The sequence below is a fragment of the Mus caroli genome, unplaced genomic scaffold, assembly GCF_978045245.1.
Source record: "Mus caroli unplaced genomic scaffold, Mus_caroli_1 scaffold_19, whole genome shotgun sequence".
Classification (NCBI taxonomy): Eukaryota; Metazoa; Chordata; class Mammalia; order Rodentia; family Muridae; genus Mus; species Mus caroli.
This window is the reverse complement of record NW_028227274.1, coordinates 29,352,501-29,375,000: the sequence shown is the minus strand read 5'-3', so window position 1 is coordinate 29,375,000 and position 22,500 is coordinate 29,352,501. Positions and strand designations below refer to the sequence as shown.

Here is a 22,500-nt window from a genome sequence, read left to right as displayed (position 1 = left end):
CTCCAGCCTAGCCAACTGTCAACGGCCTCTCTGTTCCCAGGAGCTGCTGAACACCTACCCTTTCACCAAGATCTCCAGCTGGAGTAGTGGCAACACCTACTTCCACATGGCACTGGGGAGCCTGGGCCAGGGCAGCCGTTTGCTGTGTGAGACCTCTCTGGTGAGCACGGGCCCCATCTCCCACCATTACACAGCACCCTCACTATAGGAGATGGCTTGCCCATGATCAGGGCTGCAGGGAGGTTAGAGGCATCCCCGAGATTGGGAGCCAGCATGTCCAAGGACTCTAACCTGACTCTGGGCCATCCTAGGCCATTCTGAGGAGAGGGTGGAACTCAGGTCCACTAGAGCAAGCAGTGGCAAAGCCCAGCCTGGGGAACCCACCGTTCAGTCCTACCATGTGCCCCAGGACTCTCCCTGCACCCACAGCCTCTGACCTCACCCCATCCTGTCTAGGGTTACAAGATGGATGACCTGCTGACCTCATATGTACAGCAGCTCCTGAATACAGTGAACAAACAGCGGGGCTTCAGGGCTCCCGCCCTGGCCAACCCCTAACAGGTCCCATCTCTCCGCGAGCCTTCTACACTGGCCTTCTACCCCCTTCTCAGCACTCCTGATTGCCCCTCCTGGGTGTTCCCTGCAGAGGCCAAGCAAGGTCTCAAGCCTCCTCACAGATGGTGGGTAACTCCCCTGAATCTGCAATAAAAATGCACCTAGCAGGAGGGAGTATGTGTCTCTGAGGGGAAGGGTGGGTACCAAGTGGGTATCTGGTCCAAGGGACTCTCTACCCACCAGAGGGTTTCATCCAGAAAAAGCAAATGGCACTGTGACTTTTCCTAAACTGGATGCCAGCCATACTCAGCAGGAATGGCATCATCTGCTCCTTTTCCTTCCTCCCCTTCCTCTGCCACCCCCCCTTTCCTGTCCTCAGACTGGAGACAGGGTATCCCTGGAGATCCCGCTTCCTGAGTCCCCCAAATGTTTTTCTCCCATCCATGTGGGCCACTGGGATGTCCGCTGTGCTCCCAGGAGGACCATGTGGAAAGTGGATGCCAATGGCACTGAATGGGGCATTGGAGATCTGTCCAGTTGATAGGCCCTGAGAAACATCCCACCATCACCATCCACTTACCAAGGTAGCCAGCATGGCCACTCCATGTAGGCCTGAGGAATCCTGGCAGATTTTGTCTATAACTCCTGGTGGTAGCCAACCTGGAGAATCTGAACCTCTCCTGTCTGCCCATCTGGGGGCGTCTCTGAGTATTGATCATGCCCAGCAGGAATAATAGCTTTATAGCACCACGTTCCTCCGTCCCTCCACAAACCACACAGACACTCCGATTATGTGAATGAGCCTTCATTGTATAAGTATGTGACCACTTGTGGGTCTTTGATGGCCAGGGCAATGTGTCCCTGGGAAGTGGGACCCCCACGCTTGGTAGGCAGCTGAGACGCTTTCTATGAGGTCTCCTGAGTAGTGAAGGCAGTAGGGCTCTCGCGCTGTTTCACCCCAGAGGTGGATTTGCTGACACAGTGTAAGCACAAGGACCTACTGTGCTCGAATAACTGAGAAGGGTGCTTCCATGAAGCCTCTATCTGCATGGTGCTGGCCCTGGGGTTGGGACAGCTTCTCAGCCAAGCCCAAGGGTCACACGAGGGCTGAAACTCTCCTGGGAGAGTGGAGAGGAGAGGCATCGGGTTGGGGTCTGTGAGTCAAGCAAGTGACAAATAATCCTTCCCCAGTTTGTTCCTGTCCCTGGAGGTTGTGGGCCCAGGAGGAAATGCCTGTGAGGTGGGTCAGGCCTCAGCACAGAGGAAAGAGCTACATAGCCCAAGGTGGACTGGAAGCAGAAAGGATGGCATACTGGAAGAGTGGGCTGGGCTGGAGCAGAAGTGGGAGGTGGCTAGCAGGACTTGGGGAAGGGGTTGAGGGCTAAGGTACTGCACGCAGGCCAGGAGGCCGAGGACCTTCACACTGAGTTGACGTCCACAGACTTGGGCTGGGCCTTGCGGGAGCTCAGGTCGGACAGCTTCTTCAACCTCTTCTTCAGCTCCAGGGGGAACCTTTCATAGCACCTCTTACACACGGGCTTCATATCGAACTCCACAAACTTGTTCCTGCAGACAGAACCCCAGCGGTCTATGCCCTACCCACTCTGACTCCAGACAGCAGCCCAAACAGCAGCTGCCAGCCCTCTGCCCTCCCAACCCTGTCTGTCACAGCCAGCAGGCTAGATTCCAGGGTGGGATGTTAGTCAAAAGGCACTGGAGAAGAAGAGATGAGCCTATAAGTCTCCCTCCCCTCATAGAAGCTTCTCTTCATAATCCTCTATGGCCCCCTGTTGCTCTTGAAAGCTCTATCCCTACCTCACCTCACAGATCCAGCCACCCTCTACTCTCCTAGGCATCATGGGAGAGGCAGGCACCTGAAGCTTGCTTTTATGTGCTGTTCCCTGACACAGAATATTTTCCCCCAAAGCCCAGGGTTCTTGTAACTGTGTAACTGCCCCCTTCATCGGTCTCTGGGATCCCTGGGCTACCTCATCTGCCTGGCATACTTCGGCCTCACACATGGTCAGGGCTCGCCTGAGACTGCAGTTCAGGGAAAGAGGACTGGAAAGTCAAGGCTGCCCACCACTACTCACCTCAGAGTGAGCTTCATGTTGCAGGTGGAACAGGAAAAGCAGTTCACACACCAGGCTTTGCTGAGGGCTGACACCACTGTGGGGACAGATGTAGAATTAGCAGGCCCATCCAAGCCAGCTGCAGGCCCAGCTAGGCAAAGCCGGAGCCAGATGGACCTGCAGCTGTGGAACACCCCACCCCTCACCCCCAAGTCCCCAACCACCGCACATCCCCACAACCGCCTACCACCTCACCAGTCCCTCCCACCACCAGGAGAACAGACTGGTTGGGAGGAAGCAAGGGAGGAAAGGGCTTGGGGACAGAGGCCTCACCGTCACCCTCGATCACATGACTGCAGTTGTAGCAGACATCCCCAAAGAGCTGTGGACAAAACAGGCCATCAGTGCTGCCCACAAGGAGAACAACCTCCTGAGCCCCTTCTGAGGTCGCCCAGCTCCCTGGGAAGTGGCACGTGTCAAGACACTGCTCCCCACTGATGTAGCCTACCCAAGTCCTGCAAGAGTGAGACAGGGTGGGACCTCCCCACGCCCACCAGCCTCTGAGGCTGCAATGGCATATCTATCAAATAAAGACACTGTGTGGACAGCTGCTCAATGTCTTACATACAGGCTTCAAGACTCCACGATGGAACCCAAGGCCTGAGGACACAGGCCTGGCTCCTGGTGCACACAACAGACTCCCACTCACATGAGAGGAGACTGCATAAGCCCAGAGACCCTAGGAAGCATCTTGTTGTGCTTTCCAGGATGTGAGGACTGTCACCCAGAGACAGGATGGCAGAGCCCATAGCCATTCCCAGGATCTTCTCCAACAGGCCACCAAAGCACCACTTCTGGACATGGAGATGTTTAGACATAGCCCCAGCCAGGCTATCTCAAGATCTTGAGTGCCCCACCCCCTCTCCAGCTCCAGCCCTGTGTCTTTGCAAGATCTCTCCCAGGCTCACCTGGTTGTAGTGGGTCTCACAGTATGCTAGGCCCTTCTTCTCATAGTGCCGGTGCCCCAGGAATGGCTTCTCACACTTGGCGCAGACAAAGTGCTGAAGGAAAGAAGGTATAGCCATGCAATATTAGGGCTGCACCAAGGACCCCAGAAAACAGGGAAAGGGAATGAGGCTTACAATGGGCAGAACTGACACAGTACGGGGGGTGGGGGGGGCGGGGACTGAACTCAGGTCCTTGTGCATATAAGCCACATGGCCAGCTCTCCTCCTCATCCTTGAACATGTCACAATAATATCTTTTGCCACTGGGATCCTACTTGACAAACAGGTCATAAGCCCTGCCCTGATATTAGTAGGCTCCTCCTGTCCCCATGCCCCCCTAAAGCCCACATAGTATAAGAACCATATCCTGTCCTTTGGAACATGTGTGGACACGTAATACCCAAGAGACAAGGCAGCACATCCCATAGCCTTTGTTAATAAGCCACCCAAGCACTGCTTATGGACACAGAGATGACCAGGCCACTGGAGCTGCAAGCACTCTTTCCAAAGGCATCCATAAGAGTGTGAGAGTGCTCAGGGCGTGGGCAAGAGCTGACCCAGGAGCCCACCAGCTCCCTGTCTATGTGGGGCTGTGCACCTAACAGTTCCTGTCATGTATATTCCCACAGGGTGCTCTGGGTAGACGGTGTCTAAGGTTTACTCTTGACTCTAGAATCTTCCAGAATGCAAAGAGAGGTAAGAGGTAAAGTGACTGGGCTGCCTGAGCATGGCCTGTGGGCTCTGGTCTCCTGGCTCCCATGAAGTTCCTAGCTAGAACAAGGAAAGGTTGCCCCCAGAGAGAGGTTTTCAGTGGGAACCAGCTAGTACATGGCCCAGGGTGGGGTTCAGAGGGACTGTGAACCAGGCTTGAATCTGTGCCCGCTCCAGGCTCACCTCCACATGCCACTGTTTGCCCAGTGCATTGACCACACGACCCTCAATGGGCCGGCGGCAAGCCCCACAGATGGGGATGCCCATCTTGTCATGGCAAGGCAGGCAGTAGAGCTCACCCTTCAGCTCTCGGGCATCGGAGGTCAGCTCCTTCCTAGAAGACAGCATAGAACCCCTTCAGGTACAGTCCCACCTACCTGTAGGGCTGCTACAACCCTTGGTCCAGGGTACTGTGCCTGAGCCCCCTGCTCTGGCTCAACCAGATCACTCAGATCTCTGGAGACTTTCTGTGTGTACTCCCGACAGGCCCCAGGGCACAGGATCCCCACCCAGGCCTGCAGACAGTGCCTGTGCTCTGTCCAGCTAGCTTCCTTAGATAAAGGTCTGTTTCTTCTCATTCCCTCTAAAGCAGACTCTATGTCTGGGGCAAGCATAGAAGGAATACCAGAGGACTCTGGTATTCGCAGCTTCTCTCTCCCTCTCCCTCTCCCTCTCCCTCTCCTCCCTCTCCCTCTCCCTCTCCCTCTCCCTCTCCCTCTCCCTCTCCCTCTCCCTCTCCCTCTCCCTCTCCCTCTCCCTCTCCCTCTCCCTCTCCCTCTCCCTCTCCCTCTCCCTCTCCCTCTCCCTCTCCCTCTCCCTCTCCCTCTCCCTCTCCCTCTCCCTCTCCCTCTCCCTCTCCCTCTCCCTCTCCCTCTCCCTCTCCCTCCCTCTCCCTCTCCCTCTCCCTCTCCCTCTCCCTCTCCCCCTCTCTCTAGTCTTTCTTCTCTCTTCCCTCTTCAACACCAGCACCAACTCTACAGTCTCACTCTTTCCTCTCTGTTGCATCTCAGCCAGAGTCCTGCAGTCCAAGGGCTGCCCCTTATACTGCTTTTCTCAAATCACAAGCACCCCTGAACAGAGTCTGGAGAGAGGAGCCAGCCACCTCCTCCCACTGTCACTCCCACCATGCTCTCTGCCTCATGCACTAAGCGCCCTCTGTGCCTACCTTGTTGGCCTCTGTCCTGGTTGAGCATTCCAGTGCCCCACTCTGTGACAGCTGGCATTGCCTTTGCCACACACAGGGCCATGACTGGGCACCTACCCACAGTTGGAGCAGCTGAAGTGGTCCGGGTGGTAGGGATCATTCTTGAACATGAGGGGCTGTTCGTCGATGGCGAGGTGGCACCGCTGGCAGATGAATTTGCCCAAGCCCTTGGCCTTCTCACGGTTGTGGCAAGGCCGGCAGAGGTGCCTGTGGGAGGTAAGAGAAATGTCAGGAAGAACAACCCTCCCTCTTCCTCTTCCCACAACAGCCCAGCCCGGGAAAGCAAGACTAGAGCCCTGCCTGTGCCCTCAGCAGCAGCTAGGTAACAAAGTGAACAAGCCCAAGATTAAGAAAGTTTCCCACTCACGGGGAGTGAAAGGCAGGGGAGGATTCTGAAAGGGATGCTCTCCCACACTCAGTAAATGCCCATGGGCCAGGTAAGATGGCTCAACAGGTAACGGCACTTGCTACCAACTCTAATAACACGAGTTTGAACCCCAACACCCATCTGCTGGAAAGCATACCCATACATTAGGATGCCTGTATTTTCTGTCTTTGGGAAGTTCATGTCTTTTCCAAGGCTTCCTGAGCCTAGGACGTTGTATGATACAGAAGGGACATTTAGCTGCCATTTGCTGAAAGGCTGGTTTTTACTTTTCACATATCTTTTAGTGCAAGCTACAGTGAATGTTAGTCTTAGAACATCACAGTGCATGGCAGGGCGGCCAAACCCATGCGGGGCTCTTTCACCCCCCCTCTTTGGAGTCTGCCGGATGAAGAGGGACCCCGATGCTCACAAGCGCTTTCTGTCTTTATAGACAAGTAAAGCTGTGTCACATGGAGGCTCCTGAACCCAGCCACTGTCATCACAGAGTCCTTTTTGTGAAGACCTCAGACATTTCTGATTCTGCTCCTTGCCCTGAGCAACAGCTGTGGTCTTAACAGAGAAGGAAATCAACACAGGTTCTTTTTCCTCGTCATTGAGGCTGCAAAGAATTTAGATTCAGGGTCCTCAGTCAAAGATGCACACAACCCATCCAATGTCCCTCAATGCCCATGGCCCGCTTGGCACTCCAACAGTGTAATCCTGCGGGACCAGGCCCTCCTTCCCAGGCTCCAAAACTCCACTGGCAACTCTCCACAGCCAACTGACCACTGGCCCTTTCAGTGTGCGTGTGTGTGTGTGTGTGTTGTGCATACATATTTATGTGGCTCCTGCACCTGTGCATGCAGATGTGTGTGCAGGTGTGTGCACAGGTTTTAAGGCCAGAGGTCAATCTTGGGTCCAACGTCAGTTGTTCCCCATCTTACTTTTTTTTTGACTTGGGGCTTCTCATTGAACGTGGAACTCACCATATTGGCTAAATTAGCCAGTGAGCCCCAGGGATCTGCCTGTCTGTCTCCCCAGAACTCAGGTTATAGACACAGGCCACCATGATAGGCTCTACACAGGTATGACGGATCGACCTCAAGTCTGTGTGCTTTCAGAGCTTAACTGAGTCATCTCCCCAGCCCCCACCATTAGCCCATTTCACAGACTTGTCACAGAGACTGATTGCCACTCAAGACCTCCCAATCCAAGTGGATCCCGTGCCACCTTTGTGGTCCGGAATTATGCCACAGATCATGACTCTCTTCTTGCCTAGGGTCTTATTTTCCTAGCTTAGCCCAGTGCTAGAGGCCCAAACAAGCTTTCTGGTGCTTCTTGCTAACATGTTGACTGTACCTCTACTGGACCATGGGTACTCGTTATTGAGAAGTAGCTCAGGGTCCATGTACTGAATGTGTGAGTGAAGGAGAGGAGCAGCAGACATGATCTCTTTTCCACAACAGGGCCAAGCAGAAGCTGGGGCCAATGTCTGAGCCCAAGTCCTCCTACCACACAATAGGCAGCAGATGTGGCCTGTGGCTACAACCTTCATTTCTGTGATCCTGTCTTCACCCAAGACATGTACACAGCAGCCAAGGACACAGGTGCCTTGCCCAGTCACCTGCTATATCCAGCTCTCTCTGACTGTCTACGTCACAGTCACGGCCTTATTTCCCATGACTCCATTCTAAAGTTTGCAGCTTCTCCTTAAAATTAATGCAGCATTCAACCAGTACCAAAGAATTGTGCTTCAAAGCCATACACGATATGGTGGCTCTCATACCACAGTCCAGGGGGCTAAGGCAGGAGGACCATGAATTTGAGCCAGCCTCATCTTAACACTGAGACCCTGTGTCACAATCCAGGGGCTAGGCAGATAGTTCAGTTAATGAATGACTTGGGTTTTGTAAACATAAAGTCCTGAGTTCAATTCCCAGAATCCAAACTTCAAAAAAATTGGACATGGGACACTCAGGTGGTTCAGCAGGTAAAGGTGCTTGCCCACAGGGTCTAACACCCTCAGTCCCATTCCTAGGAGCCACATGGTGAACAGAGGAAATCAAGTCTTATAAGTTGTCCTCTGATTTTAATCGCATGCCATGTCATACATATACCTACATAGGTACATAATCCTAGTAAGTCATTTTCAGAAGCTGGGCAAGGTGATGTACGTTTATCGCCTTGATGGGGGAAGGAGACAGAAGGGTTCCTGGGGTTCACTACAGGCCAATGAAAGACCCTGTCTCAAAAAATATCAACAAAAAAGGGGTCATGGTGGATGGTATTTAAAAACAACATCTGAGGTTGACGACCGGCCTCCACACACTGCATAAACACATGAACACACACACACACACACACACAGAGAGAGAGAGAGAGAGAGAGAGAGAGAGAGAGAGAGAGAGAGAGAGATGTAAGGCACATACACAGCTCAGCTCCCTAAAATTCTACTGCAGAATTGTAAAATTATCAATGTCCTTGAAGCCACCACAGAAAGCCTATGGTGAGCTGACAATGTAACTCAAGGCCCAGGTTGCACAAGGCCCTCAAATCAATTCTAAGCACCAGGAAAAAAAAAAAGTACGTGAGCCCAAGAGTGCTTTGGTGATAGCAGTGAATGTCATGTCCAGCAGTACGAGCCGGCACCCGGTCCACTGCAAGAGCAGCAAGTGCTCTTAACCACTGAGCCATCTCTCCAGCCTATATATTTTTACTATTTTTTATTTTAATTTTATTTTTATGCATGTATGTTTGTGAGTGTATGTCATGTGTACGCATGCCCATGAAAGACAGAAGGTGTCGCGGAGTCCTTGGAGCCTGACTATAAGCCGTTGTAAACCCCAAAGATGATGCTAGGTCCCCTGGAAGAGCAGCAAGTACTCTTAACTACTGAGCAATCTCTCCAGCCTCACCCCTTGTTTTTAGCAACAGTGTGTCCCATGGGCCTGGAACTCACTGAATTGGCTAGGATAGCTGGGGCCTGGAACTCGCTGAATTGGCTATGATAGCTGGCTGGGAGCCATGAGGACCTGCCTGTCTCCCCCTCCCAGTGCTGAGAGCATAGACAGATGCTACCACACCAAGTTTTTTCACATGAGTTTTGGGATCCAAACGCCGGCCTTCTTGCTTCCGTGGAAAACATCTGAGTTACACACAAGTTACACGAACACACCCCAGCTCCATAGGTACCTCTTTATTTCTCTCTAAGATGCCTTTATGAAATGAATTATGAAATAAGATGCCTTTGGGAGCTTCCTCACGACCTAGACACACATCTGAGTTTCCTGCTTTATGTGTACATATGTGCCCCACACACCAATACACACATGCACACACACACATACATACACACATGCACACATGCATGCATGCACACACATACACAAAGAAAAAGGTAAAGTTGAATGTAAGAATTCTCCTGTCGAAATGCATCAGGCAAACAGAACAGAACAAATACACACAGCCTGGTATCTGTGGTGACATGTGCTGGGATTTAGAGCCAGGCTTTGCCACTCACTTGCTAGAGTTTGCCTCAGGGAAGGAAGGGAGAGTGACTTCACTTCTCTTATCTTTGGCTTCTTCAACTGTCAAATGCAGTGAAATCCCAAGCTGCACAATGCTATGGGAAAAGGCAAACTGACAATACCATTGGGCAGTCCGTCCTCTCCAGATGTTAACCACACATAATTGCAAATGTGTTGTATTATGTTTTGGGGGCAGCGTCTCATGTAATTCTACCTGGCTTCTTTATACTCACTATGTAGCCCAAGATGACCTTGAACCTCTCATCTTCCTGCCTCTGCTTCCCAAGTGCAGCGAATCTAGGTATGAGTACCACACAGTTTATGTAGCATTGAGGATGGAACCCAGGGCTTTGCAATTGAGCTCGACAAACACTATAACAACTGAGCTACAACCCCAACTGTAACTTCAAAATTTTTCAATTGAAAATTTTAAGTCTTTGGAAACTAATAATGCTGGTTTGGCTGCATTGTATGGCTGCTCTATTAATGATATCAGCCGTGATGAACTTCGATGAGTCACGGACAACACCCAACACCCAACACATCCCAGCTTGGAGCCTCCCCAGCAGGAGCAAGCCTTGGTAAGGGAGCTACTGAGACCTTCCTGCTGGCCATCCTCTGCTGAGAGGCCTCCCAGGCAAGAGCCAGGCCTGCTGGGCTGAGCTGCATCCCCACAGCACAGACAGCACCCCCATTATAAGGCGCCTGCAGCTGTGCTGGGCTCTACATAAAGGCCATGATTTATTCCATACACCCGAACGGGGCCTAATTATACAGGACAGGACACAAGGACCCTACAGCAAGTGTCTGAAAGAATCCCCTCTCATCTAGCCCAAGATTCCTCAGCTCCAACCCTGGCGTGCATTACAACACCCCCCACCCCCCACCCCAGCCCAGTAAGCTTGGGATCCTGGCCCGTTGCCATGGTAGCTGACCCCTCCCTATCCCCCCACTAGTAGAAAATCATCCCCTTCTGAAATGTCCTGTTGTGTCTGTCAACTCTCGCTAAAGACCCCCACCCGGCCCAGCCCTTGCCCACTCTCAGGCTCCCAGGACAGTCACACACTTGGCCTCTGTGATACTCAGTGGCCTGGCTGGGGGATGGGGGCACACACCATCTGAGGACACACTGGAATATTCAGTACGTGCTCCGTGGAAGCAGACCCAGCTGGAGGAGCAGCCTACCCCACAAAGGACCCCTCAGGAATGAAGCAGCTTTTCAGGTTCTGAGGAGCTGTGGACTCTCCTGCTCTCCTTAAATAGTCAAGCCTTCCTCCTACAGCTACGAGGAGTCCACCTGGAGCACCACCTAGAGCACCCTCTGGAGCACCACCCACGGCCAGCTCACAGCTTACCTGCTTCCCCCCAGTCTCCTGTCCTTTCCTTCCTGGGTCATCTGCAAGAGGTAAGGGGCAGGGGAGGGCAGTGAGGGGCAGAGAGCCTCAAGAGACGGGGTGCAGGTGGCAGAGTAGAGGCTCTGTGCAGTCACGCAGGGACCTGAGCTGTTTAATAATTTCCGCTATCCTGAAGCTCTTACTTTTGAGAATTATTATTACGTTTTTAAAGCCAAGGCTTCATGTAGCCTAGGTTAGTCTTGAACTCGCTTTATAATGGAGAATGACCTTGAACTCATCACCTTCCTGCTTTCTAGTGTTGATATTACAGGCACTTGCCATCGCAACTAGTCCATGTCCTGGGGATCAAACTGAGGGCCTCATGCACACTAGACAAGCACTCTACACCTTAAATACATCCCCAACCCCAAGGGGTTATGCATTTTCAATTTACTCAGAGCCCCCAACATAAAGTAGCCAGTCCTGGAAATGCCCCACAAAGGACAACGGGCAACTCCAATGCATGTTGTGTGAGCCACGCTCCACACTCTGGCCACCGTGCCTCCCCCTTCCCCCCTGCCTCACAGAGGTGAGACTATGTCCTGAAAGATGCAGGACTCTCTCACACCCCAACTTGAGTTATGGAATACCTTGGCTGGGAAGGGACTCCCTCCTGGTCTAAGGCCCTGGCAAAAGTTTCCCAAACTCAGCTCTCACCCAGAAAAGCTGGTCACAATAGAGTTGACCAGCTATGTGTGGAAAACTCCAGAGACCCTGGGGCTCTCAGGAGCTGTGGCAGGAGGCATGCGCAGGATAGCTGTGATAGATAGAGTCCTGCTGGCAAGTTCAGTGACACATTGCTCGTTGCAGACAAGGCTAGCAGGTGGGGGAGGCCCTGGGACTCAGAGGGAGCAGGCTCGCCAAGCAAGCCAACACTAAAAGACTGGTGGGTGTCAAGTCCTTAGAACAGCTCCCACTTAACTCACTTATGGGGAGTGCGTTTAAGGGACCCCCACAATCTACCTCTGCCTTGGGGTGGGATTAGAAAATAAAATACAATAAGGGTGTTCCCCGCCCTCAGAAGCCCAGACAATCAAACTTGCTTCCCTTTCCCTCCAGCGTTAACTCCACCCTCTCAGGCTGAGGGAATAGCTGGGCACAGTGCAGAAAGGTAGCTTTCCAGGCTCTGCGTTTGACAGCGATTACCCCAGGCCCTCCTCACTCAAGGGGAAAATCAAACCTCAGTTGGAGTTGGCTGGTGATTGATGTTCAAAGTGCTTCTGAGGCTCAGCCAACTCCGACAGACACAGAAACCCCACTAGACGCAGGCGTTTCCCTGGGTACTTCATCAGTTATGCAAAAACTTAGAATAGCTATGTTTCTCCCAAGTTAGTGGCAGGGGACTTGAGGGCATCAGAGGTCCTGCCTCTGACTTTGGGGATGCATCCTGGGATCCTGTAAACTGTTTCTGCGTTCCCTAGAGCTCTGTCCCCCTGTTCTGCCTTTAGCCACAAGATGACCGGTCTGGAGGCAGCCCTACCGAGTCTGACTGACAACTCCTCCCTGGCTTACTCTGAGCAATGCGGACAAGAGACCCCCCTGGAGAACATGCTCTTTGCCTGCTTCTACCTTCTGGACTTCATCCTCGCTTTTGTGGGCAATGCTCTAGCCCTGTGGCTTTTCATATGGGACCACAAGTCAGGCACTCCGGCCAATGTCTTCCTCATGCACCTGGCTGTGGCCGACCTGTCCTGCGTGTTGGTCCTGCCTACCCGGTTGGTTTATCACTTCTCTGGGAATCACTGGCCATTTGGGGAGATCCCATGCCGACTCACTGGCTTCCTCTTCTATCTGAACATGTATGCTAGCATCTACTTCCTCACCTGCATCAGCGCTGACCGGTTCCTGGCCATTGTGCACCCTGTCAAGTCCCTCAAGCTTCGAAGACCTCTCTATGCTCACCTGGCCTGCGCCTTCCTGTGGATCGTGGTGGCTGTGGCTATGGCCCCACTGCTAGTCAGCCCACAGACAGTGCAGACCAACCACACAGTTGTCTGCCTGCAACTGTACCGGGAGAAGGCCTCCCATCATGCCCTGGCATCCCTGGCTGTGGCTTTTACCTTCCCATTCATCACCACGGTCACCTGCTACCTGCTGATCATTCGCAGCCTGCGCCAGGGTCCCCGTATAGAGAAGCACCTCAAGAATAAAGCCGTCCGCATGATTGCTATGGTTCTGGCCATCTTCCTGATTTGTTTTGTGCCCTACCACATCCACCGTTCAGTCTATGTGCTTCACTACCGTGGTGGTGGGACTTCGTGCGCTGCTCAGCGTGCCCTGGCCCTGGGGAACCGGATCACCTCCTGCCTCACCAGCCTCAATGGGGCCCTGGATCCTGTCATGTACTTCTTTGTGGCTGAGAAGTTCCGCCACGCCTTGTGCAACTTGCTCTGCAGCAAACGGCTCACAGGTCCACCTCCCAGCTTCGAAGGGAAAACCAACGAGAGCTCTCTGAGTGCCCGATCCGAGCTGTGAGACTCTGGGAGGTCCTGTCACCAGGCCAGCTGTAGGCTGGTGCAGGAAGACCAGCTATCAGCTGGGGCACATGCTACCAGAGTCAGCTAAAGAAGTCTATCTTCCTTCACTATTCCTGAGCAAACAAACGGAAACGTCGGGAGTTCTCACCCTGCTCCAAGGCCTCAACTGCAAGGCCATCCAGTCTGAGCAAATCCATCAAGAGGCAGGACTAACTACAAGGATGCCCTGCCCACCCCTCCACAGGACTGGGTTGGCCTGGCTTCTTTCTGTACAGCTCCCAGACACTCAGTGACTTCACTGGTGCTAAATAGGGAAGAGAGCCACAGGGACATTTCTGGAACAATGGGAATCTTTCTTCTCTAATAAATTTCTAGCTTCTTTCATACTACAGATGCCCACAGAAACAAAGCCCTACAGAATATCCCAGAAAGCAAGCTGCCCAAGGTCTGGGAGAAGAGGCAGCACAAATGTCAATGGAACTAGATGGATATTTAATATTTCCTTTGAAGTGTATGGTATATCGAATATTGCTTAAGATGCCTTTGCCTCATAATCTCTGCCTGAGTTTAGGGGACACAGACTCTAGTGATAGCTACATGTGAGTATAATTCAGACTGGTTGCTTGTGAACCCAGAAATTATAGTTCTGGGCTCAGCTCCTCCTGTTGATAGAGGGGGCAAAGACCCAGACAAGAAGGTCAGTCTCGTGAGAAGCTGGAGGGTCTCTGGAAGCCAGCACACCATGTCCCCACACCAGCCTCAAGCCTGGGACTGTTCAGAGCTTGTCATTAGAATGTGGCCTAGTCAGGCATATGGCATGGATGGACAGACATTAGAGCCCAGGCAGAGAGCCTGGTGTGAGAACTTGTCTCCACCTACACCCAGAAGGGACATCCTGAGCCCCACTCCCTCCCAAGAGGCTTCTGCCACCCTGGCTGCCTGGCTCTGAGCTGTTGAACATGTCAGCATGTGGTGACCACTCTAATGTACTTGATAGTGATGCTCTTAAACATAACTGAGTCTTAAGATGAAGGAAATCATCGTGCTGGTCCAACATGGCACATGATGTTCTCCCCTGAAATCCTCGTCCTTTCCACCCAAGAATGGCCAAGTAGGGCAACATCTCCCTGGTTGTGGTTCTAGTGGCCTTGTGACATGTCTGTCCAGGCATGTGCGTTAAGGGGGCTCTCAAACGGATCCCTCTAGCTGCACTCTGCCTTTCACTAGAGAAACCCTAAGATGCCCCTGATGCTCAGCACTGCTTCTATCTGGTGCTGGTCTGTCCACCCCCATGGCCACAACAACCTGCGGAGTACAAGACCGTGCCAGCCAGGATCAGCTCGGGACCATGTGCCTCTTCAACAGAAGAGCAAAGGGACAAGATTACCACAGTCTGTGACAGGAGGGACAGAGGGGGCAAAGACCCAGACAGGAAGGACAGTCTTGTGGAAAACTGAAGAGTCTCTGGAAATCAGCACTGCCTTTCCTGACACAGGGGATGCAGAAGCAGACTTGAGTCAGAGGAGGAGAAATTTGCAGCTCTATTTGGGACCTGTTACATTAGAATCTTAAACAGAGATGCCACACTGGTAGGAGACTTGAGCAAAGGAGAGATCTGGAGGGGATACCTGGATTGTCTGGATGTATCATTGAGAGGCCCAAGACTTCATCCTCAAAGGCTGACATGGATATGGGGCCCAAAGAACATCTCTGTGCCAAGGGAGAGGCTGAGGGAAACTAGCCCAACACAGAAATCTCACTGAAAGAGGAGGGCTCTGCTGTGAGGGCACTCGAAGGTCAAGGGGAGGACCTGGTGATACCCAGGCTTGACCTGAGTCGTTGAGAAGCTGTGCTGGGGAGGGCTTCAGGGCACAAAGGCATTGCTGGGTGCTCCCCCCAAAGCTTTCCCAAGCAGGCGGGAGATAAGCTCACAGCTGCTGGGGAGGTATAGAGCCCACAGTGAGGGAGGCAGGGGTGAGAAGAAAGAGTAAGGCCTCCTGGAAGGGGAACTGGCAGAGTACCAGTGAGGCTTACAGTCCTGAATTTGGAGTAAATTGGGCAACCTGGTCCAGCCATGTGAATGCTGGGAGGAAGGCAGACAGATTGGGTCAGGATGGTGCAGTAGTGGCGGGTGGGATGTCATGAGTAATTGGGATTCGCCAACTTAAAACTCCTCATCCATCCATTGCCACTTAAAGCCCTTCAAGCCTTCTGTCCCCCAAAGACCACCCCTTGCCCAGAGGGAGCTGTCTGTCCTTACTCTCTTGCCTCCACCCTTATCCATCCCCTGGGGGCTGTGTTCTCCATCTAGCAGGGGTAGGACAAAGCCCACAACCAGATCAGTTGAGGATGCCACAGAGCCTACTGGGGAAGACCACAGCTCTTAGAGTAGGGACAAGGGGTCCTCCTCTCTGCCCACGACTGCAGCTGGCTCACCTGCCTGCGTTCTTCACAAAGCCCAGGTCAGCCAGCTCCACGTCACACAACTCACAGCGGAAGCAGCCAGGATGCCAGTTGGCGTTCATGGCCTTGATCACACGGCCAATGACAAATTCACCTGCAAGAGGAGAGACCTCAGCTGTCAGGGCGCGCGCCCCACCCTTCAGCTCCCATGGTCTTCGTACCCAGTGTTCCTCCCGGTCCACCCTTGTCCAAGTACCCCTCTTTTAGGGGCCTGAAGACAATGCTCAGGACGCCAGGAAAAGTCCCCAGGCCAAGGAACTTCAGTACTGGCTGTTACCCCACTGGTCCCCGTCCCGCTTGCTAAGTGCTGTCACCAGCTCTTACCACAGAATCCGCAGCACGGAGCAAATAGCATTTGGAAGTCATGTTCACAGTACTTCCGGCCCTCAAACTGCAAATGGGAGCCACAGAAAAAAAGATACATGAGTCATTCAACATCTCTGTAAGCCTTGCCCCCCCCCAATAAATAGCAGGGGTCTGAGGTCCTGAGAAGGGAGGCTTCCAAAGCTGGAGTGGAGGTCTAGCCCATGCGATTTAGCAGAGTGCAAAGTGGGGGTTTCACAGAGATACTGGGGGTCCGAGCCAGCTTTTGGGGATTCTGCTGTCTGCTGAGGGAGAGGGGACCTGTGGGTCCTGACAACAGGCCATGCTGAGGTGGGAGTGGGGCTGGGGGAGGATGGGTCAAATCTTGAGTTATACGACGACGTGCTTTGTCCTCTGTGTATGACCAGCTCAGTCCCTCCAGGGACTACAAAAGACCCAAAGAGGGAAGATGGAAGAAAGAATTCCTCAGGGAGGGGAATTGGGAGTGACAGCAGCGCTTCAGTCAGCCACCATCTTGTACTGCCCCAAGTCCAACTGAAGCTTGCCTCGCCTTTCCCTCCCTTAAAGATTTGCTTTCTTAAGCAAAGTCTGGGATGTAGCTCAGTTTGTAGAGTGCTTGCCTACCATTCACAGAAGTCTTGGTTGGGTTCACAGAACTGTGTAAACAGGGTACAGCAGTGCATATCTGTAACCTCAGCAGGGGAGGATGGAGGCAGGATGCACCGGAAGTTCAAAGTCATCTTTGATAACTTCCTTCCCCTAAAGCCACATGCAGCTCTCCACTGTGAGCCAGAGGCAGCAACATCTCCCAAACACCTACTGTGCTAGGCTTGGTTGTGGTCTAAAAGCCCTGGCAGAGCTCTGCCCAACCCTGATGCCTCTCCAGCCAGCATCTCTCAGGAGCCTGGAATGTGACAGGAGATCCTCATCTAACTCCATTTCCACATCAGTCAATCAGTGATGCAAACAGCTCACAGGAGAGCCCAGTCCCCTTGAGCTCTGGTCCCCCTCCACTGCAGCCCAGTGGAATGACAGCCAGTGTTTAACCAGTCCTTGCTTCTGGGTCTGCCAGATGCTGGGGTGTAAATCTTACTGCTAGACTGATGTCACCACACAGACAAATAATCTCTGATGCATAAACGTGAAAGTCTAACAAATAATGGGAAGTCGGATGTCTTATATACTTGTTATCATTTTTAATAAAGTATTATATGTATATTGGTATGGTTTACTATATGTCTGTGTTTATGTGTATGCATGTGCATCCCCCTTATTGAGACAGGGTCTCTCACCAGCCTGTGGCTCACCAAATAGGCTAGCTGACTAGCCTGTGAGCCTCGGGGATTCCCCTGGCTCTGCTTCCCCAATGCTGGGGCTACAGCCCAAGCCACCAAGTGGCTTTTTGACATTAGTTCTGGGGATTAAATTCAAGAGCTCGTGGTTGCAAGGCAAGCACCCTGATGACTGAGCCGTTTCCTCAGCCTTTGCATGCGTGACTTTTTAACAGCTGTGTTTAAGAAGGAAGGATATAACAGCTTGCTCTTGGGAGCTAGTGTGGGAAACACAAGCCCTTTATTTTTATCTGAGTTATGGCAGAATTAATGACCTCATTCCTGGCCCTACCTGCTATCCCAGCTTCCTGCTATCCTAATGGGCCACCACACCAGCCTCTCCTCGGATACCCCACATGCTCCTGCTTCAGTATCTTCGCAAATGCTGTGCCCTCTGCCAAGATCTTTTCCTGCAGAGGAGTGTGTGTGTGTGTGTACATGTGTGTGTATGTGTCTGTGTGCACATGTGTGTGTGTATATATATATATATATATATATATATATATGTCTGTGTGAGTGTCTGTGTGTATCTGTGTTTGTGTGTCTGTATGTATCTGTGGGTGTATATTTGCATGTATGTATGTGTCTCTGTGGGAGTATCTATGTGTATGCATGGGTGTGTGTGTGTGTGTTTATCTATGTGTGTCTCATCAAACACCCCCTGGTTACTCAACTCCAATCACAAGAATGCTTATTTCTGAAGCATCCTCACTAGACAATAGAATCACCCAGCCATTGCATTTGCTGCCTGACCCAGTGAAGGACAACCTCCACGATGTAGGATTTTCCTACCCCAGGGCCTGCCAGGAGCCTGCCTGGCCAGGGGAAACTGAATGAAGCAGAGTGACTCCAGAAGTTCCCAGGTGTCCTGTGGGACACTCAGCTTTGCAGTCTCAGAGCCTGGCCAGGTCACAAAGCAGCCACAGGCTCTCTGAGAGCAGGCCACCCACCACCCAGGGCCTCCTCACCTCGTAGAAGAGTCCCTCGGGAAATGGCCGGAAGCACTGTGCACACACAAAGCAGTGCTCGTGGTAGAGTTCCCCGTTGCTGTTGACGATGCGCTCTGTGGGGGCAAACCGGGCCTGGCAGCGCTGGCACATGGCATCGGCCAAACACTCAGACATGTTGCTAGAGGGCATAGGAGGAGAAGGAGAAGGTCAGCACCGGGCAGCAGGCTGGCAGAGCAGGCCTAGGGACACATCCTACTTTAAAGGTCCAAGAGAATCCAACCTTTAAGGGTGACAAACATGGCACATACTTAAAACATGAAATTTTGTATATGTACGTACACATGTATGGGGATGGTACACCTTTATGTATAGCCGAAAGTCAGAGGTCCAGCCTCGGGCCCCATCCACTCTTAAAATTTATTTTATTTTATTTTTTTCTTATTCACTTTACATCCTGCTCACTTCCCTCTCCCAGTCATTCCCTCCCATAATCCTTCCCCCACCCCCCATTGCCGCCTTCTCTTAGCAGGTGGGGGTCCCCCCTGGGAATCCCTCCACCCTGGCATTTCAAGTCTCTGTGAGGCTAGGCACTTCCTCTTCCACTGATGCCAGACAAGGCAGTCCAGCTAGAACATATCCCACAATGGGTTTTGGGATAGCCCCTGCTCCAGTTGTTCGGGACCCACATGAAGACCAAGCTGCACATCTGCTACTTATGTGTAGGGAGGCCTAGGCACATGTATGTTCTTTAGTTGGTGGTTCAGACTGTGAGAGCCCCAAGCAAGTGCCAGTCCCTTGACACCATTAATGATGCTTTGTTATGCTCGCAGACAGGAGCATGTTGTCCTCTGAGAGATTTGGGGAGATCCAGACACCCACAGCCAAACAAAGTGGATGGAGCTTGGGGACTCTTATGGAGCTATAGGAGGAAGGATTTCAGGTTCTGTAGGGGATAGGAACTCCACAGGAAGACCAACAGTGAACTAACCTGGACCATCCGCATACTTTTCTAGCAGCATCTCTCACTGACCTGGAGATGACCAAGTAGGCTAACCTGGCTGGCTAAGAGCCTCTGTGTGCCCCTCCCCACAGTGCTAGGGGTATAAGCACATGTCTTCATGCCTGGCTGCCCCAACCCACCCCCACTCCTCCACCCCCCCCACCCCCCACCCCACCCCGTGATGACAAGTCTAAAGGCATGTACTGGTTAGTTTTTGTCAATTTAACACAAACTAGAAACACCTGGGAAGAGGGAATCTCAGCTGAGGAGCTGCCTCCAGCTGGCCTGTGGTCATGTGTAGGGGGCATTGTCTTAACTTGTGGTTCATGTGTGATGTCCTGGGTTTTTAAGGAAGCAGCTGAACAAGCCATGGGGGGCAAGGCAGTGAGCAGCTTCCCTCGGTGGTTCCTGCCTCGGCTCCTGCTTGCGTTCCAGCCCTGACTTCCCTCAAGGATAGACTGTGATCCTGTGTGTAAGCCAAATAAACCCTTTCTTCTTCAAGTCGCTTTTGCTCAACGTGTTCTATCACAGCGACAGAAAGCAAACTGTGACTGTGTGCAAAGCAAACCCTCCCTCTCTTGAACAGTAATTCTGTCACGGTGACAATACCTAGCCTATGCATCGAAGTCCTGTGGACTTTCATTCCCTCATCTGTAAAGTGGGTCCAACATCAGCTGTCTCCAAAAGGCAATGTCTGCAGGCGAGTCTGTGTTATACTCAAGCTGCCTCCCTTGGCTGTTTGCTGTGTGTCTGCACTATTACAAATACTAGGCAGGTTTGGGGTTAAGCAAGCACAGCCTCTAAGGCTCCAGCAGACACTTCCTTCAGCCGGCAGCTTCCACCCCTGGAACAATTTGGCCTGTCTCCTGGTCACATCAGCCTCAGAGGTCAGGCTGCACATAATAAACAGGGTTTGACACAGAGACAGCCCTACTCCTCACAGTGTAAATACCGGGAAATTATCGCTCTGCCTGGGACAAGGAGCTGCGGATGTGGCTCGGTTGGTAGAGCATTTGCCCAGATGCAAGAAAGCCATGAATTGGATCTTTAGGCAGCATAATGCTGTGTATGATGGTGTGCTCCTGTAACCCCAGCACTGGGGCAGGGGAGGCTGGGGGATGAAGGCTGTCATGTGAACTACATGAGACCCTGTCCAAAAGGAAAAGGAAGAAAAAAAAGGAAAATAGAGAGGCGAGGCAGGAAAGAGAAAAGAGACATATTCCTTCCCAATCTCCAAATCTATCCGAAACCTGCTGGGGACTACAGCTGCTGCTTCTTCTTCTTCTTCTTCTTCTTCTTCTTCTTCTTCTTCTTCTTCTTCTTCTTCTTCTTCTTCTTCTTCTTCTTCTTCTTCTTCTCCTTCTTCTTCCTTCTTCTTCTTCTTCTTCCTTCTTCTTCTTCTTCTTCTTCTTCTTCTTCTTCTTCTTCTTCCTTCTTCTTCTTCTTCTTCTTCTTCTTCTTCTTCTTCTTCTTCTTCTTCTTCTTTCTTCTTCTTCTTCTTCTTTTTCCTTTTAACACGAGCTTGTTGAAACGTTTAACAATTCCAAAATGAAATTAAACGAGTTTTAACTTTTTATTTTCCCTCGCAAATGCATAAAAATGCAGAGGAAGTTAACAAGTGGGGGAAAAAAATCTTAAAACGGTAAAAACAAGAAAAACAACTCTTCTTAGGACTAGTCCTTGGATGAGTTACCAGGAAACTTGACTTCCGATGCCAGTCCTGAGGCCAGCGGGCTCAGTACCTGCTCCGGCCTCCCTGTCCCTCGCTCCAGGCGGCTTCCCACGCGGCCTCCGCCCCTCGGGGGCGCCCGGCGGCCCAGCGGCTGTAGGAATCGCGCGGCGCCGGGCAGTTGCGTTCTACAGACGGCGGCAGCCCGCGCTCGGGCCTACCCACGCGCTCACGGCCACTCGAGTAGCGCTCGCTGCGGTAGCTGTCGCGGCCACCATAGCCGTGGGGCGAGCAGCCTCGGTACTCGTCCTAGCGGCCCCCGCCGTAAGATGGCGGTGGACCTCCGGCAGGTCCGGCGCCAAGAGGGTCCCCGTAGCTGTCGAAGGGGTCGCGGTAGGAGCCTCCGCTAGGATGCTCGTAGTCGCGCCATATCGCGGTAGGTGTAGTCGCGGGGCGAGGGCACGAGGGACTATACAGCTTCTTAAGGAGCCTTTATACCCTTTTGGTTCAGCAGCTTGGTTCCTTTTTATTATTATTATTTTTTAATCAAGAACACCTCAAATATGTCATACCTATCACAACAGAGAACCAGCATACGTTATTATGAAGTCCTAAGAAATCCAACATCAGGCATTGCATAACATGTGTATGCACGTGCACACTCCTAGGATCTTGCTGGGGCCCAGGTTTCTTTATTGAACCCACAGCCCTCCTCGTGCCATGGTCAAGGTGTTTGTCACATCCATCCTGAGGTCATTCTCACCTGTACCCTGGCCCCACAGTTCATACCATACACAACCAAGGTTGACCAGGGAGGGCTCCATTCCAGCAGGCCACACGAGGTGAAACCACAGGTCCCTACCTGAGCAATGGGATTGCCTAGGCCTGTGCTGGCCTGTGGTGGGCCCGCAAGGATGAACCAGCCTAAGGCAGGCATTCTGCAGATAGCCACTGATACAGATAGTGGCTGAGTCTCTGCGGCCTACGAAATACCTTCCCTCTGTCCCAGTTCTCAGCCAAAGATGATGTGTGTGCACACAGGCGTGCGAGGTTGACTTCCTGTGGGTGTGGAGGTCAGAGGCTGAGGTCACATGTTTTCCTCAATTCCTTCTCCACCTTATTTTTAGACAGAATTTCTTGCTGAACCTGGAACTCACTGCTTATCTAGGCTGGCCAGTTACTGCAGAGCCCTGCTTATTTCTGCCCTCCTGGTGCTGGGATCCCAGACAAGAGGTCGGCCTTTTTGTTTTGTGTTGATGGGTGATGGGGGTCCTTAAGTCCTCCTGCTCACACACTTTATCAACTGAGTCACCTCCCCAGCCCCATAAAGACCTCGTTCAGGGCTCAGTCCTCAAGCCCCCTATCTAACTTCCCTGTCATTGGCAGGAAGTTCAGAGGAACCTAAGTGATGTCAGCTGTCTTTGCCAATCCTGTTATCAGGTCCTTAGC

At 52.2% G+C, this 22,500-nt stretch overlaps 3 protein-coding genes across 4 annotated transcripts in view; 2 read left to right on the top strand and 1 right to left on the bottom strand.

The window, feature by feature from the left end:
* Positions 1-715, top strand: part of Myo7b (myosin VIIB) — a 77,894-nt gene extending 77,179 nt beyond the window's left edge. Inside the window, exons 46-47 of the mRNA XM_021150276.3 lie at positions 41-160; positions 457-715. Coding sequence (XP_021005935.1) covers positions 41-160; positions 457-558 — 222 coding nt within the window. The 3' untranslated portion in view covers positions 559-715. The remainder of the gene's footprint in view (positions 1-40; positions 161-456) is intronic.
* A 629-nt stretch (positions 716-1,344) lies between these two features.
* Positions 1,345-22,500, bottom strand: part of Lims2 (LIM zinc finger domain containing 2) — a 37,170-nt gene continuing 16,014 nt past the window's right edge. For both annotated transcript variants that reach the window (XM_021150278.3, XM_021150277.2), the window contains exons 2-10: positions 18,401-18,560; positions 16,102-16,168; positions 15,751-15,871; positions 5,607-5,756; positions 4,529-4,679; positions 3,596-3,688; positions 2,961-3,009; positions 2,649-2,724; positions 1,345-2,121 (exon numbers count right to left, since the gene is read on the bottom strand). In XM_021150278.3, coding sequence (XP_021005937.1) covers positions 1,974-2,121; positions 2,649-2,724; positions 2,961-3,009; positions 3,596-3,688; positions 4,529-4,679; positions 5,607-5,756; positions 15,751-15,871; positions 16,102-16,168; positions 18,401-18,556 — 1,011 coding nt within the window. In that variant the 5' untranslated portion in view covers positions 18,557-18,560 and the 3' untranslated portion in view covers positions 1,345-1,973. The remainder of the gene's footprint in view (positions 2,122-2,648; positions 2,725-2,960; positions 3,010-3,595; positions 3,689-4,528; positions 4,680-5,606; positions 5,757-15,750; positions 15,872-16,101; positions 16,169-18,400; positions 18,561-22,500) is intronic.
* Positions 10,683-15,422, top strand: Gpr17 (G protein-coupled receptor 17). The gene is made up of 2 exons (XM_021150279.2): positions 10,683-10,848; positions 12,286-15,422. Exon 2 carries the CDS (start codon positions 12,293-12,295, stop codon positions 13,310-13,312), a length of 1,020 nt encoding a protein of 339 aa, XP_021005938.1. The 5' UTR covers positions 10,683-10,848; positions 12,286-12,292; the 3' UTR covers positions 13,313-15,422.